General features: G+C 48.8%; 1 protein-coding gene across 5 annotated transcripts in view; it reads right to left on the reverse strand.

The window, feature by feature from the left end:
• Nucleotides 1–7,306, reverse strand: part of SOCS7 (suppressor of cytokine signaling 7) — a 36,356-nt gene extending 29,050 nt beyond the window's left edge. For 4 of the 5 annotated variants that reach the window (XR_014820217.1, XM_005654015.4, XM_005654014.4 and 1 more), the window contains exon 1: nucleotides 6,111–7,306. Coding sequence is in view for 4 of the 5 variants with exons in the window: in XM_005654015.4 (XP_005654072.2) it covers nucleotides 6,111–7,087 (977 nt within the window). In the remaining variant the exon portion in view is untranslated. The remainder of the gene's footprint in view (nucleotides 1–6,110) is intronic. The other variant, NM_001201486.1, reaches the window with a different exon arrangement.
• Between the last annotated feature and the right edge of the window lie 7,751 nt (nucleotides 7,307–15,057).

The raw sequence follows: 15,057 nt of genomic DNA on the forward strand, positions 1-15,057 counted from the left end.
CTTTGGAAGTTTTTTTTTTTTGTTTTTTTTTTTTTGTCTTTTTTTGCTATTTCTTGGGCCGCTCCCGTGGCATATGGAGGTCCCCAGGCTAGGGGTTGAATCGGAGCTGTAGCCACCGGCCTACGTCAGAGCCACAGCAACGTGGGATCCGAGCCGCGTCTGCAACCTACACCACAGCTCACGGCAACGCCGGATCGTTAACCCACTGAGCAAGGGCAGGGACTGAATCCGCAACCTCATGGTTCCTAGTCGGATTTGTTAACCACTGCGCCACGACGGGAACTCCTAACTTTGGAAGATCTTTATGCATATACGTTTTAACACAGGTGTCTGCACTACTCAGAACTCACTTCAAACAGAATTTCAAAACCATACTGTGAAGACCTCACTCAGAAATAGCCAGACGCTGGATTCCCTCTCCTGACCTGTCTCACACTCCCACTGCCACCACCTCCACGCTGCCTTCTGGGGCCTGCTGTGAACACCTTGCACGTGGCACACCCAGGAGAGGTGACTGCATCTGAACAAGACACGGCACACATAGCCCCTCTATTTATGAAAGTTGCTCATGGCAGTCTGCACCTTAGTCCTGACACTCCAGAGGCCTGGAATGGCAAGTTAATTCCACTGGACATGAACTTGAAGACTCAAGAGCTTCCAAGCTGATTTCTGTTCCATAACTCGTGGATACAACATTAAACTCAGCAAGCAGAAGCCTAAAGCACTGGCCTTTCAAAGGGTTCACACCTCAGCCATTTGGCCGTTTGCCTCTTTTGAAAGGAAGCTGCATTACTCTGCCATCTGCCCATGCTGAGGACGGGCCTCCTGAGTGCCAAGCACTGAAGAACAGCAGTACCCAAAAGCACACATCTTGCGGAGGCCTTCTCACTCCAGCTCATCTTCTCCCCGCCCCCAGCATTCAGAAGAAGAAAATCATAGCTTCTAAGATCTAGAAAAAGAAATGCATATGACTCTAAACCCAGGCAGAGCCATCTGAGAGCCTTGGAATGGCTCTTTCTGGCAAATAAAGGGGCCCCAGAGCTGGAAGCTTAGACAGGGAGAAGGCCTAAGAGGCTGAAAGGCTAATAATAAACGAGTGCTTCCTTCGCTCTTTGGGGAGATATTGTCTAACTAAAAATCCAAAGCAGTTTCTGTCTCAAGGATCCTGAGAGCATGCTAATGACAGTCATTCATGAAAAGACCAATCTAGACAACCATAAAAAAAACAAAGCAAGGGAATGATTAATAGAAAATTGAAGATGGTGGTTCCACGGGGGAGGGGAGAGCTGTAAACGGGAAGTAACACACCGGGGTCTTTAGAGGTACTGATGACATTCGATTTGTTAAGCCTAGTGGTGGGTGTACATTTCGTTGTTATTCTAGTACATACCCTTTATACTTCTCCTTGTGTATACAGGAAACATTTAAAATGATAACCATTCTAAGCTGGATATGCTGTTTTTTGGAGAGCAACATGAATAATAGGACCACAGATAACCTTCCCCCCTCCCCCCATTTTTGGCTGCCTTGCAGCATATGGAGTTCCCAGGCCAGGGATCAGATTCCAGCCGTAGTCTCAACCTAAGCAGCAGCTGCCATGGCAACACCAGATCCTTAACCCACTGTGCTGGACCGAGGATTGAACCTGTGTCCCAGTGCTCCCAAGACACCACTGACCCCACTGCACCACATCGGGAACTCCCAGTTAACGTTTTTAACTAACTCTTCTATCTGCTACATTCCCGTGTTATTTTACTTCTCCCCAGATCACCTTAACAAACATCAGGGTACAAAGTTAAGCCACTGTAACTCTGCCAGTGGGCTATTAGCATCTCAGCAGCGAAAGACCTGAGGGGTGGGGTAGGGTAGGACTTGGCGGGCGAGGCCTAGGTGGCAGAACAAGACCTTAGGTTAAAGCTTTTCTTTGAGGCTAGCAGTCCAGTGTCAGCTATGCACCGCGTGTGCTGCAGGTAACAGAGATAGGACGCCTCTGTCCATTTCCTCTCTGTAAATCACTACTGGTATGGCAACAGGTGTGTGGGATAAAAGGCATTAAAAGCACTACACTAGACAGGCGGACAACACACTGATACAACCATTGCCACTGTTTAAATTCCTTGAAACCTAAACTATAAACAATGAAAGAGTATTGCTCTCCCACGCTTGTGCATAAATCCCCTCGACAGTGTCTTAAGTCTTACACGTATCCTTTTTTAATTTCTAAAGTAGGATGTCCACAGGAGTTCCCATTGTGGCCCAGCAGAAAAGAACCCAACTAGAATCCACGAGGACATGGGTTCAATCCCTGGCCTCGCTTAGTGGGTTAAGGATCTGGTGTTGCTGTGAGCTGTGGTGTAGGTCGAAGACTTGGCTTGGATCCCGAGTTGTGGTGCAGGCTGGCAGCTGCAGCTCTGTTTCGACCCCTAGCCTGGGAACTTCCATATGCCCGGGGTGCAGCCCTAAAAAGCCGAGAAATAAAGTAGGATGCCCAAATATCAGGTTTTGCAGCCACAATGTACCTCTGCCCCTGTTAAAGCACACAGTGCCAAGTTAGCCAGGCTGTGCCATTTCCAACACATCATAAGCCAGTGTCTGTTCATGTGCTACAGGCACAAAAACCATGTGTTCATTTTTAGTTCCAATACACAGACATCTGTGCAACAAGGTCAGATCCAAAACTCCACCATAAACCAACTAAAGAATCTATGGAGGGAACTTCCAGGGAAAAGCCCAGAAGCGTAGCCCAAGGTCTAAAACCTTAGGAATGTCAGTGGGCAAAACGTTAAGAAGTAAAAGACGCAAGAGCCAAATGGACAGAGATTTCTGAAGCCAGGCTGCTCATTCCAAAAGAGAGGTGCCAGCCACAACCACTCCATGGAAAAACAGTTAAAAAGATCAACGGAGTATGGACCCAAAATCCAGACATAAAGTCAGACCCTCCTCACCACACCACCAAATCTTGCTCTCAGCTCTTTCTCAAAAAAAAAAAAAAAAAAAAAAGAAAGAAAGAAAAAAAAGAAAACCTCCCTTAGACTTGAAGACCCAAGAAAACAGAGAAAAGGGTTTCTCATGTCTGCCAGGTCTGTCCACGACAGCAGGGCCCCAGACTGATGCCAAGGCAGCCTGCATCTCTTTCCAGAATTGTATCTTTTTTTCCCAAACAAATAGATAGGCAACCACTACAGAACTGTTCTCCATTTTTCCTCCTCACAACTTTGAAGACTGCCATTAATAGCCTCAATTGTTACATATGAAGAAAAACAAACCTAGAGAAGTGAACAAGGTACCCATTTCCAACCAAGTGTGCGTTATGTAATGATTCAAAAAAGTCGGATCAAATACTATTTCTCACCAAATACAAAGGAAGACAATCAGCTCAACATATGTGAAACAGACAAGGGAACTCACTGGTTTTCCTGAAATAGCAAGCCTATATAACACCGAAGCCCACAGGCATCAAGCCCAGCTCTCTGAATTCCAACATATGTGTGTTACACAGCCTAGCCCAGTTCTCCAAAACAGAAACCTGATTAGCTGGTGGGCCCATTTCTTCCCTCACTTCAAAAGAGTTCTCTAAGTTAACTCGTACTAGACTTAAGACTCAGTACATCCAGGAAGGTCAACTTAGCATCTGAAAGGAAATAAAGTCTTGCTTCAAGTTAAAACATAGAAACTGTTTAGCTTTAAAATGATTCGAAGAGGTACTTTCTAGTGACAGCGATGGGGAGAGGTAGATACTGAGAAGAGCAAAGAGAATCATGCCCAGAGGTTATTGTAAAAGCCCCGAATTACACAGCAAAGATGCAGAGATTCATAATTAACTCCAGCCAACAATAAGAAGGCAGACACATACCTTCTAGCAAAAGACTGACATTTCTCATGGCTTTCAGGTCCTACCAATCAAAACAAGAGAACAAGCAAAAAATCCAAACTTATCCTTCCTTCCAACAGGGCGGATTTATGAAGGAGGTGCAGAGCCATAGAAATCACAACTACCCTGGCCAGACTTACCAAGTTTCTCACAGTGCGAGGCTGCCAGCAAGACTGGCACATAGTAAGCTGCGGAAAAGCTAACAAGCAAATCTAACAGCACCAAGTCCTAAGCATTTTTTTTTAAATCACCAGTTCCATCATAATGCTTTTCCTCCAAAAGCACAAAATATTCCCTCTCAGTTTCTCTTGTCTTCACTCTATTTCTATAAGGACAGGAATAAGACAGGAATCACTCCCATTTTACAGACTGAAAAGGGGGGGGGGCATGAAGACGGCAAAATTGGCCTGCATCCCACAGCTGCCATTGGATTCCTAAATGGAATCGAGATGGTCACATTCTCTGTGCAACATGCTGCCTCCTAACAGCAGTCAACCAAACGTTCATACAGGAAGACCTAGCTCTTTTCCAATTCATCAGAAGAGCTCTTGGACCAAGAAATGTAATTCTCCAGTGCCCTGCACTAAGCTTCTTTGCAGAGCCACAGCCCAATGTGCTCTGCAGTAGAAATCTGTATTGTGCTTACTGTGAGGCTTGGTGACAAGAGAAGCCAATGACCATTAAATTCTGCTTCCAAAGGCAAAAACCCGTATGATGTTATATGTCTTTTCCTCTTCCTAATCTATTAGACGTAGCAGCTAATTTCACGCCACACCTCATATTTGGTGTCTCTGGAATCTTAGACCAAGTCCTGGTCAATATGGAACAAAGGCAAGACAAACCACAGGAAAATTAGCAATCTATCCTGTCGTTACCCACAGCTTCCATCCTGCCCTCCCCTCTGCACCCCCCAGCTGATGAAAATTTCATCTAAACTGGTTAAGTGGGGCATCAAATGCAGAGTCTCCCACAAAAAAAGCTGTTTCAGCAGCCACACACTTTTTCAGACCCGAGCGCCCAGCATGAGCTCACTGCCAGGCAGATGCGGAAACATACGTCTACCTGAACGGGCAACAGACATCTGCCTACTGATTTCTTTCTGGAGTTTAGGTTTGGTCTGAACCCAGGATGAGCCCCTGGCACAGCTGTTCAGAGACGGCAACAAAATCAAACTGATCCCACACTTTCCTCTGGGAGTACAAGTTCTCGTGAAAAGAGAAGTCCATGGATGAGTGATTCCAGTCCAGATCATACCTCAGAACCAACTGGGGAGTTTTTTAAAAATTGGAATTCTGGGGCCCTCTGATCTTTTCCCAGAGCATTCCACGTGATACTGGGGCACAGTAAAGTTCTGTTTATTTGTCTGTTTTTTCAGCCTTGGGTTGTGACTGTCAGGATGTCTCACGAACCCATCACAGGAGCTGCACCAAAACCAGTTCCAATCTTTCTAAGAACCCACTCAGCAGTGCACACCACAAGGGCAATACAAACAACCTACAGATCTAACACTGGATACAACCCTTCAGAAATGCAGGAAAAAACTCCACGTCTAAGTTTGGAATCTTCATCAACTGGCCTAGAACTCATGTATCAATGCCTATAGCTCATACTTAGAATTCTCATATGGGCTTGAGAAAAGCAATTTTTTCTCCCAGTGGTCAGCACACAGGCTGGGATACCAAGCACACCTAAGCGACCAACCAAGAAAACATTAAAACTGTGAATAGAGCTGCCCAACTGACTGCTGCAGGCCTATAACCTCACAAGTCTGTCCTATCATCTCTACACATGAGTGTGAAGGGAGTGGGGTGCTGGTACACAGAAGAATCAGCAAGGGAGTCAAAACGCAACATCAACTTTTTTGCCCCAGAGGGCCCACATTTCCAGCAAGCTCTCTGCCAGGGGTTAGGATAGATAAGATACCTTGTAAAAACTTTAAAAGCTGGGCCAGGGTAGGCGTGTGGGGAATGATTTCAAATTATCTCCTGATTAGAGAAATTCTAACCAGCTGAGAAGTCTCACCTGGGAGTGAATTCTCAGAGTGAATGCTGCTCCCACAATGGGCGCTGACCTAATGAGCAATGTCACCACCTTTAGCCCGCAGTCTCTGCCTCCTTATGAAGACCATTGCCTAAGCACTGTCAGGATCGTGTTAGCAGTACAATAAAAGGGAAAATGAAAGAAGAAGGGGGAAGTTTATCAGGCAGCCCGCCCGCCCGCCCGCCCCAGCCGGTCTCACCTCCCGGTGTCCAGCTCCCGGCCCGCAGAGCCTCCCATGTCTGTCAGGCTCCCAGCTGAAGCAGCCAGCTCTCCAGAAGGCCTCTTGCCGGCCCCATCCCCACCGCCGGAGCCACCGTTGCAGCTCTTCGTGCGAAAGAGGCGACTGAGGCGAATTTTGAGGGAGCCCTTCCGAGAAGGGCCCGCGAGCGGCCGGAGGGGCCCAGGAGGAGGTGGGGGCGGGGGAGGTTGCTGCTGCTGTTGCTGCTGCTCCCCTCTACTCAGGCGCCCTGGAAGGACCAAGTCCTGCATTGGGAAGGGCACCGGGGGTAATTCAGGGCCAGGGGGCTGCAGCAGAAGCCGGCCGCCCCCTCCTCCTCCGCGGCCCGGGCTGCTGAGCTCCTCTTCCGAGCAGCTGTTAGTCTCCAGGCTCTCGGCCTCCGACTCCAAGCCCTCTAGGACCAGCAGCGCGTCGCTGGTTTCCGTGGGGTCCTCCCCGGCCTGCGGGGCGGCAGCAGGCGGCTGGGGCTGCGGAGGGGGCGGCTGCGGGGGGCACGGACATGGGCAGCAACCCCCGCTGACCGTCTTGACTCCCGGCCCCGCCGACTGCCCGAGCCCCAGGGCCGCCAACTGCGCCTCTAGTCCAGCTGCCGGACCCCAGGTCCGCTCGAGCGCCAACCCCGGAGGCAGGGCCTTGGGGTCCAGAGCACAGCGGTGCCGGGGACACAGCAGTTCTGAGGGTCCCGGATCCGGGGCCGCCTCCGCGTCCTCCTCCTCCGGCGGCCGACCCACGTTGCGGAACACCATCAGCTGCGGCGGCCTGGAGCCCCGCGGGCCGGGCCGCGCGAGGAAGGGTGGCGGCGCGGGGCCATGGCCCGGGGGCGGCGGCGGCGGGCCTGGCTCGGGGGCCGCCTCTCCATAGCCGAGCAGGCGGCTCAGGACGCGGTACGAAGCGGCCGCCGCCGCCGCCTCGCCATCCCGGAGTTCGGCCCCCTGCATCGGGGAGAGGGAGGGAGGGCGGGCGGCTGGGAGCCGGGCTGGGGTGGGGACTAGGCCGGGCCCCGCCGGAGCCCCGCCCGCCGCGGCCCCCGGAGCGACAGCGCTAACGGCCACCGCGGCCTCTGCCTCATACAGGGGGCGGGGGGCGCGCGGAGCCCAGCGCGAGCCCAGGCCGCGCGCCGCCGCCGCCGAGCCCCGCCCCTGGTGGCGTCACTTCCTGGCGTGATAGCCACGCCCCTTTCCCCAGAGCTTGCTCGCGCAGGCCTCTACGGAGCGTGACGTTGCGCGCGGCCTGGGCTGCGATTGGCAATGGGCTTCTTCTCGCCTAGCAGTTAGCCCCCTACTGCGACCCCGGTTTTTCACTTCCCAGGTGCTCAGGCCGAGCCCCCCCCCCAACCCGCGGGTAAGGTGGGGTGGCCCTGGGAAGCCTAAGCTAGTCCTGGAAGAGAGCCGCTGACCCTGGGAGGACAGTACCCCTGGCTCCGGTCCCTCCTGTGCCGCTTGCGATGTGCGACTGTGGCCACGTCGTTTGTTCATTGATTAACTGTATTTTCCCCCCTCCCTTGGCATCTAGTGAGTATTTATGAAATGACACATGAATAACATGTTCTAGACCAGGACATGTGCTGATAAGTGTTGAACAGCTGATTGTCAAGAGAAAACGGGAATGTATGCATATATATATACACACACACAAATTTATCATAAATTGTGCTGATGTAAAGGATGTGAAGCACAGAATTTACAAATAATAATGTACAACTGCAAATTCCTTATAACCAATTGATTCTCACAGAATGCTTTCATTGATTTTTGCCAGACTCCTGTATGGGTGGCCAACCTGTCGTTTCAGTTGACTGGAGAATACAATTGTGACATAGATGTTAGTTGATGTTCTCTGCATCAGTGTAAGAGGGAAGTGAAAAAACAAAGACTTCTTAACTGTCCATTATGGAAGCGACTTCTTTGCTGAATTGGAAAATTGTTTTCAAATACTGAAAGAATATTTCCTGAGTTTCTGTGCCATACACAATGTAATGGCTGCAGATATAACACGTTCATGTAAAATCTTAAATATTGGAGTTCCCACTGTGGTGCAGTGCGGCACAGGGGTAAATGATCCAGCTTGTCTCTGTGAAGGCGTCTGTTGCATCCCCAACCCTGCGCAGTGAGTTAAGGATCCGGCATTGCTGCAGAGGCATAGGTCAAAGCTCTAGCTGGAATTCAGTCCCTGGCCCAGGAACTTCCATATGCTGGGGGTGTGACCAAAAAAGAAAAAAAACCTTAAGTATTAACATTTTCTCCATCACTTTCTTAAATTTAGATAATTAACAAAACAAATCAAGTCCCAGTTTGTAGCATTTGCAGATTTTCATGGTGCAAAGACTTCCAATGCAAGGCTCATTTCAATTGACCATCATGACTTTACTGAACACAGAGTGTACTTTTTTTTTTTTTTTTTTTTTTGGCTTTTTAGGGCCGCACCAACAACATATGGAGGTTCCCAGGCTAGGGGTCAAATTGGAGCTGTAGTTGCTAGCCTACACCACAGCAACGCTGGATCCAAGCCTCGTCTGCGACCTACACCACAGCTCATGGCAATGCCAGATCCTTAACCCACTGGGCGGGGCCAGGGATCCAACCCGAAACCTCATGTTTCCAAGTTGGATTTGTTTCCACTGCACCACGACAGAAACTCCACATAGAGCATACTATTATGCAGTAGTTTCATCATGCAGATATAATAACACAAATAACCTCTAGACCATAGGTTAATAATAACAAAACTTACTAGGAAGTGATGAGTTAGGGATATTTATTACCTTTGTTTTTAGTATATTTAATTATAACCTTGTATAATTTAATTTTTAATAGTTGGCTGTATTTAACAGCTGCCTTGCAAAATTTCTGAAATCTTAACAATTGGCTTTCCCAAGCCTGTATGAGGCAGCTCCACAGTACCATTAGACCTCAGTTTTCTCATCTGCAAAATAGAGATAAGGATTACTCCTTTGCTTCCTTGTGGGCATGCTCTGCAGATCAAATAAGATTAAGATCGTGTAGAGGAAGTATGACTGGAAACAGGGAGACCAGTCTGGAAACCATTGCAATGGTCCCCAAGAGATGTTGAAGGATGCAATGGTTAAGGAGGAAGGATCACAGCAGTCCCACTCCTGGGCATATATCTGACAAAACTACAATTCAAAAAAATGCATGCACCCGTATGTTCATAGCAGCACTATTCACAATAGTGAATTCACAAGACATGGAAACCACCTAAATGTCCATCGACAGATGAATGGATTAAGAAGATGTGGTTTCAAAAGAAAAAGACATGGTTCATATATACAGTGGAATACTACTCAGCTGTAAAAAAGAACGAAATCATGTCATTTGCAGCAACGTGGATGCAACTAGAGATTCTCATACTAAGTGAAGTACTTCAGAAAGAGACAAATGCCATAGTATATCACTTATAGTGAATCTAAAATACGGCACAAATGAACCCATGTACAAAACAGAAACAGGATCACAGACATAGAGAAGAGATCTGTGGTTGCCAGGGGGGAAGGGGAAGGAGTGGGATGCACTGAGAGTTGGGGGTTAGTAGATGCAAACTATTATTTGGACTGGATAGGCAATGAGATACTACTGTATAGCTATTTCTCTTCTTTTCTCCAGAAACCTAAGTGACACCTAAGAGGTAGCTGAGGGAGAGAGGGTAGAAAATATAAACTTTGGAGTCTGAGCTGGTTTTGAATGCTACCGCACTTTTTAGAATTATGTGACCTTAGGTAAGTAACTCTGAGCTTCAGTTTCTTTATGAGCAGGGAAACTATATCCAGTCTCTTGGGACAGACCATGATGGAAGATAATATAAGAAAGGGAATGTATATATATGTATGACTGGGTCCCTTTGCTGTGCAGCAGGAACTGGCATAACATTGTAAATCAACTATACTTTAATAAAAAGAAAAAAAAAGGAGGGAGGATCAGCCAGCAAAATTTAGCAACTTTAGTATCTGAAGGTGCACTGAGGGGAAGATGATCAAGGATCTGCTATGAATTTTACAGCCAGAGAGACCTTTTTATTTTTATTTTATTTTGCTTTTTAGGGCCACACCTGTGGCATATGGAGGGTCCCAGGCAAGGGGTCGAATTGGAGCCGCAGCTGCAGGCCTACACCACAGCGGCTGGCAATGCCAGATCCTTAATCCACTAATGGAGGCCAGGGATGGACCCTGAATCCTCAGGGATACTAGTCAGGTTCATTACCACTGAGCCACAGTGAACTTTTTAAAACAAATATTCGCCAAGAGCCTGTGAATTGTAAGTCTTCATGGTTTCTCATTGTTCTTAGGCTAAAGACAAAATTCCTAAGGAGGCCTAGACCCCTAGCCTGGGAACTTCCATATGCCATGGGTATGCTAACCAGGCATAAAAATTCATCTCATTCTGTACAACAGAATTAATAACTGTCTTTGCTCATAAAGAAACTGAAGCTCAGAGTTACTTACCTAAGGTCACATAATTCTAAAAAGTGCGGTAGCATTCAAAACCAGCTCAGACTCCAAAGTTTATATTTTCTACCTTCTCTCCCTCAGCTACCTCTTAGGTGTCACTTAGGTTTCTGGAGAAAAGAAGAGAAATCGCTACAGGATCATTGAACACTGGAGCCCTAAGAAGACCACCAAGATCCCTGGCTGCCTCTGGAAAACTGGCTCCAGAGCAAAATTACCCCATGAACGCGAGGTCTGTAGCTCCATGGCGCCCTCTGCTGTCCAGATACTTTCTTGGCCCCAGAGGGAGGCTGACTAGCTCCACCACTTCGGGTACCTCCACCTGTGCAGAGCGCACAGAGACACAAACACGCTCTTTCTAAGGCTGGGCAAGGACTGCTGCCTGTCTCCATTTCCTTACACGTCTAGGCCTTTAGCCCAGTTCCTGGGAGAAAATATTGAAAATTAAGCTCTGAGCAAAGGAAGTATATTATGTGAGTTGGGTTTGCATGCACACGCGTGTGTATGTGTGTGTGTGTGTGTGTGTGTGTGTGTGTGTGTGTGTGTGTGTGTTGGGTGGGTTTTGTGTCTAAACCTACCTCTTGGGAGTTCCTGTCATGGTACAGCAGAAGCAAATCCAACTAGGAACCATGAGGTTGCGGGTTCAATCCCTGGCCTCACTCAGTGGGTCGTGGATCCTGCATTGCTGTGGCTGTGGCATAGGCCAGCAGCTGTAGCTCTGATTGGACCCCTAGCCTGGGAACTTCAATATGCCATGGGTGTGGCCCTAAAAAGCAAAAAAATAAAAATAAACCTACCTCTTTCCTGAGGGCTATATAAGTGGTCCCTGCAGTGGTAGGACCCTAGTTTAAAAGATTAGCAAAGACAGAGTTCCCGTTGTGGCTCAGGGGAAACAAATCTGACTAGTATCCATGAGGATGCAGGTTCAATTCCTGGCCTCACCCAGTGGGTTAAGGATCCAGCATTGCCGTGAGCTGTGGTATAGATCACAGACATGGCTTGGTTCTGGCATTGCTGTGGCTGTGGTATAGGCCGTCAGCAACAGCTCTGATTTGACCCCCAGCCTGGGAACCTCCATATGCCACAGGTGTGGCCCTAAAAAGACCAAAAAACAAAAAAGATTAGCAAAGAACAACTCAGAGAATCTAAACCAGTCCTGAGTTCACCTAGTCATTCAGCAATGGGCTGTGCTTCAGGGGTGCAGTGACAAGTGAGACAGGCACGGTCTCTGGCCTCTGGAGTTTGCCATCTAGTTTGTCCTCATCATGCCATTTCCTGGACGTGTTGCCAAGAGCAAATATTTAAACATCTTCGAACTGTGTTTCATTTGCAAAAATAGGTCAATAATAATCCCCCCCCTTGGTGGGACTCTTGTAGGGATTAAATGAAAACTACAGCACTACACAAACATTAGTTATTATTATGAAAATCTTCTTGGGGGAAAAAACAACTTACTATTACGTCTTCATCCAAGGTGTTCTGTTCGCCCTCAACTAGTGGTAACCAGTAATACGCAGAAAGTAGAATGGGGTGCATGCTCCCTCCCCATCTGTCTCTCTGTTAACCCAGGGAATCAGAGGCAGAGGAGGGAGCTATGGATGTGTGATACAGGTCTGACCCCAGTGACCATTCACTGGCTTGGTGGCCTTCAGGAGGTCACTTAGCTGACATTCAATTTTTATTTTCATTTCCTTCTCTATTAGAGTGAGGTCTAGGCTGTAGACCCTTTTATTATTATTTTTTTTTCCTTTTTAGGGCCACACCTGCGGCATATGGAAGTTCCCCGGCTAGAGGTCGAATGGGAGCTATATCTACGCCACACAGCAACGCCGGATCTGAGCTGCATCTTTGACCTATGCCACTGCTTGCGGCAATGCCAGATCCTTAGCCCACTGAGTGAGGCCAGGCATCGAACCCGCATCTTCATGGACACTGTGGTGGGTGTTTAACCCTCTGAGCCACAATGGAAACTCCACAGAGACGCTTTTAGTTCTGACATCCTAGGGATGCTGTGGGGGTTTGTCCTCTAGCCCCCTTCTCTTCCTCCACGCCTTACATTCCTCTTGCGGGTTTCAAGGCAGAATTGCTGTTTGTAGAGGCCACCTGTAAAGCAAGGGGATCACCACCCAGCCCTTCCTACATAGATACTGGGATCGGGGACATCAAAGGTTTAGAGGGGGTGGGGCCAGAGTGAGAAAGGGAAAAAAACAGCAGATTGCAGGTGCCCCTGGGTGAGCGGGGAGCACTTCAGTGATGGGAAGGCGGTGGAAGAGAGAAGCAGAGGAAGGCAGGGCTTTGCTCTGTGGCTGACTTCAAGAATCCACACCCCTGGAGTTACCATCATGGCTCAGTGTTTAACAAATCTGACTAACCATCAGGACGTGGGTTCCATCCCTGGCCTCACTCAGCAGGTTAAGGATCCAGCATTGCTGTGAGCTGTGGTGTAGGTTGCAGATGAGGCTCGGATCCTGCATTGCTGTTGCTGTGGCATAGACCAGAAGCTATAGCTCTGATTTGACCCCTAGACTAGAAACTTCCATATGCCGCAGGTACAGACCTAAAAAAAAAAAAAAAAAAAAAAAAAAAAAAAGACAAGAAAAAGAAAAAAAGAAAATAAAAGAATCCACACCCTTGGAGTTCCCATTGTGGCTCAGCAGTAACTAACTCAACTAGTACCATGATGACATGAGTTCAATCCCTGGCCTCACTCAGTGAGTTAAGGATCTGAGCTGTGGCGAAGACGTGGCATGGATCTGGCATTGCTGTGGTTGCGGCGTAGGCCAGCAGCTGCAGATCCGATTCATCCCCTAGGTCCCTCCAATTCAAATTCCATACTTCCATATGCCGCAGGTGCAGCCCTAAAAAGCAAAAAGAAATCCACACCCTTGTGGATCCAGGGGGCTGCCTCAGACAGTGCTAAGTCTGGGCTCCCCATTAACTGTGTCCAACAGAGGGAAGGATGGGAGGGGTAAGAAGACCAGGAAAAACCAGAGGGGTTACCATGGTTTCCATGAAGAAACGAAGAGGACAGGGCTTAGGATAACAAAATGAAGGTGGAAGAAGCAGAGGCAAAACTGTCTTCTTTTCTTTTTTTGGCTGCGCCTGCAGCATGCAGAAATTCCAGGGCCAAGGATCAAACCCAAGGCATAGCAGCAACCTGAGCCACAGCAGTGACAACGCCAAATGCTTAACCCACTGTTCCACAAGAGAACTCCAAAGAAATACTGTTTCTTCTCTTCTCCTCAGCCCCTCCCATTACCCTTACCTCTGGCTCTGGTTGTTAATTCTGTGGGGCAGGAAAAACAAGACTGCCCTTCGGGGGGTGGGGAAGGGGAGACCTGATGGAGGCTCCTGCTCTGTCACAAGCAACAGTGTGGTCCTAGGAAGTCCCTTGAGCTCTCTGGGACTGGCTTTACCCCTCTATAATGAGACTTTCTTGAGCTCTTTAAGGATGAATAATAGGGTGATTGATGGGGCAGTGTAGGGGAAGCAGAACTCTGGAATTTTTGTTGTTGTTGTTGTTTGTCTTTTTAGGGCCACACCCACGGCACATGGAGGTTCCCAGGCGAGGGGTCGAATCGGAGCTGTAGCTGCCGACCTACACCACAGACACAGCAACGCCGGATCCGAGCCTCGTCTGCGACCTACAGCACAGCTCACAGAAACGCTGGATCCTTAACCCACTGAGCGAGGGCAGGGATTGAACCCACGTCCTCATGGACACTAGTCAGGTTTGTTAACAGCTGAGCCACAATGGGCACTCAAGAGCTCTGGGTTTGAGTCTCAAAGGGAGCTGCCATGTGATCTTGGGTCCGAGTCTCAGAGCCTCACTGTCTGCATCTGTGAAATGGGGATGCGAATATTCAGCACAGGTCACTGTGGGGAAGATTTATTCAGATAACGCACATGAAAAACACTTTGAAAAACTGCCGCAGTCTGTACAGATATCAGTTATGGTTCTGCTGGGCCCTCTTGCCCACCCCTCGCCAGCCCCAATCTCAAGTTCCGGTTCCGCAGCATGGTGTCAGGGGGGTAGAGACAGCTCGAGCAGATTGCCAGGAGCTGCAGCTTGGCCCTTTATCATACCCGTCGAAATTGCTGCCAGGAGGCTGAGTGGAGCAGAGGGGTGGAGAGAGGGGCACAGGCTCATCTGCGGTTGCTATGGCGCCCCGTCCTGGATTTGCCCATCTCTCCTAATGGAGCAAAGGGCAGCGGGAGGGAGGGAGGAAGAGAGAGAGCGACGGGTCCCGTCCCCTCCCCTCCCCTCTATTCCTCTCTGGAGCAGATGTGGGGTAGGGAGTTGGGGGGAGGGAAGAGTGGTGTGCCAGGATTAAGAGGGTTTGCGATGGGGTGCCACACAGAGAGAGGAGGGAGCACAACCCTCATGCCTACGTCCAGAAGCCAGCTGATGACGTTAGAAGAAAAAAACAGGCAAGACAGCCTGAGCAT

Source organism: Sus scrofa, chromosome 12 (genome assembly GCF_054392235.1).
Source record: "Sus scrofa isolate SSC_HxYL_T2T_F1_AM1 chromosome 12, Sscrofa_HxYL_maternal_Yorkshire_Landrace_v2.0, whole genome shotgun sequence".
In the NCBI taxonomy this organism is placed as follows: Eukaryota; Metazoa; Chordata; class Mammalia; order Artiodactyla; family Suidae; genus Sus; species Sus scrofa.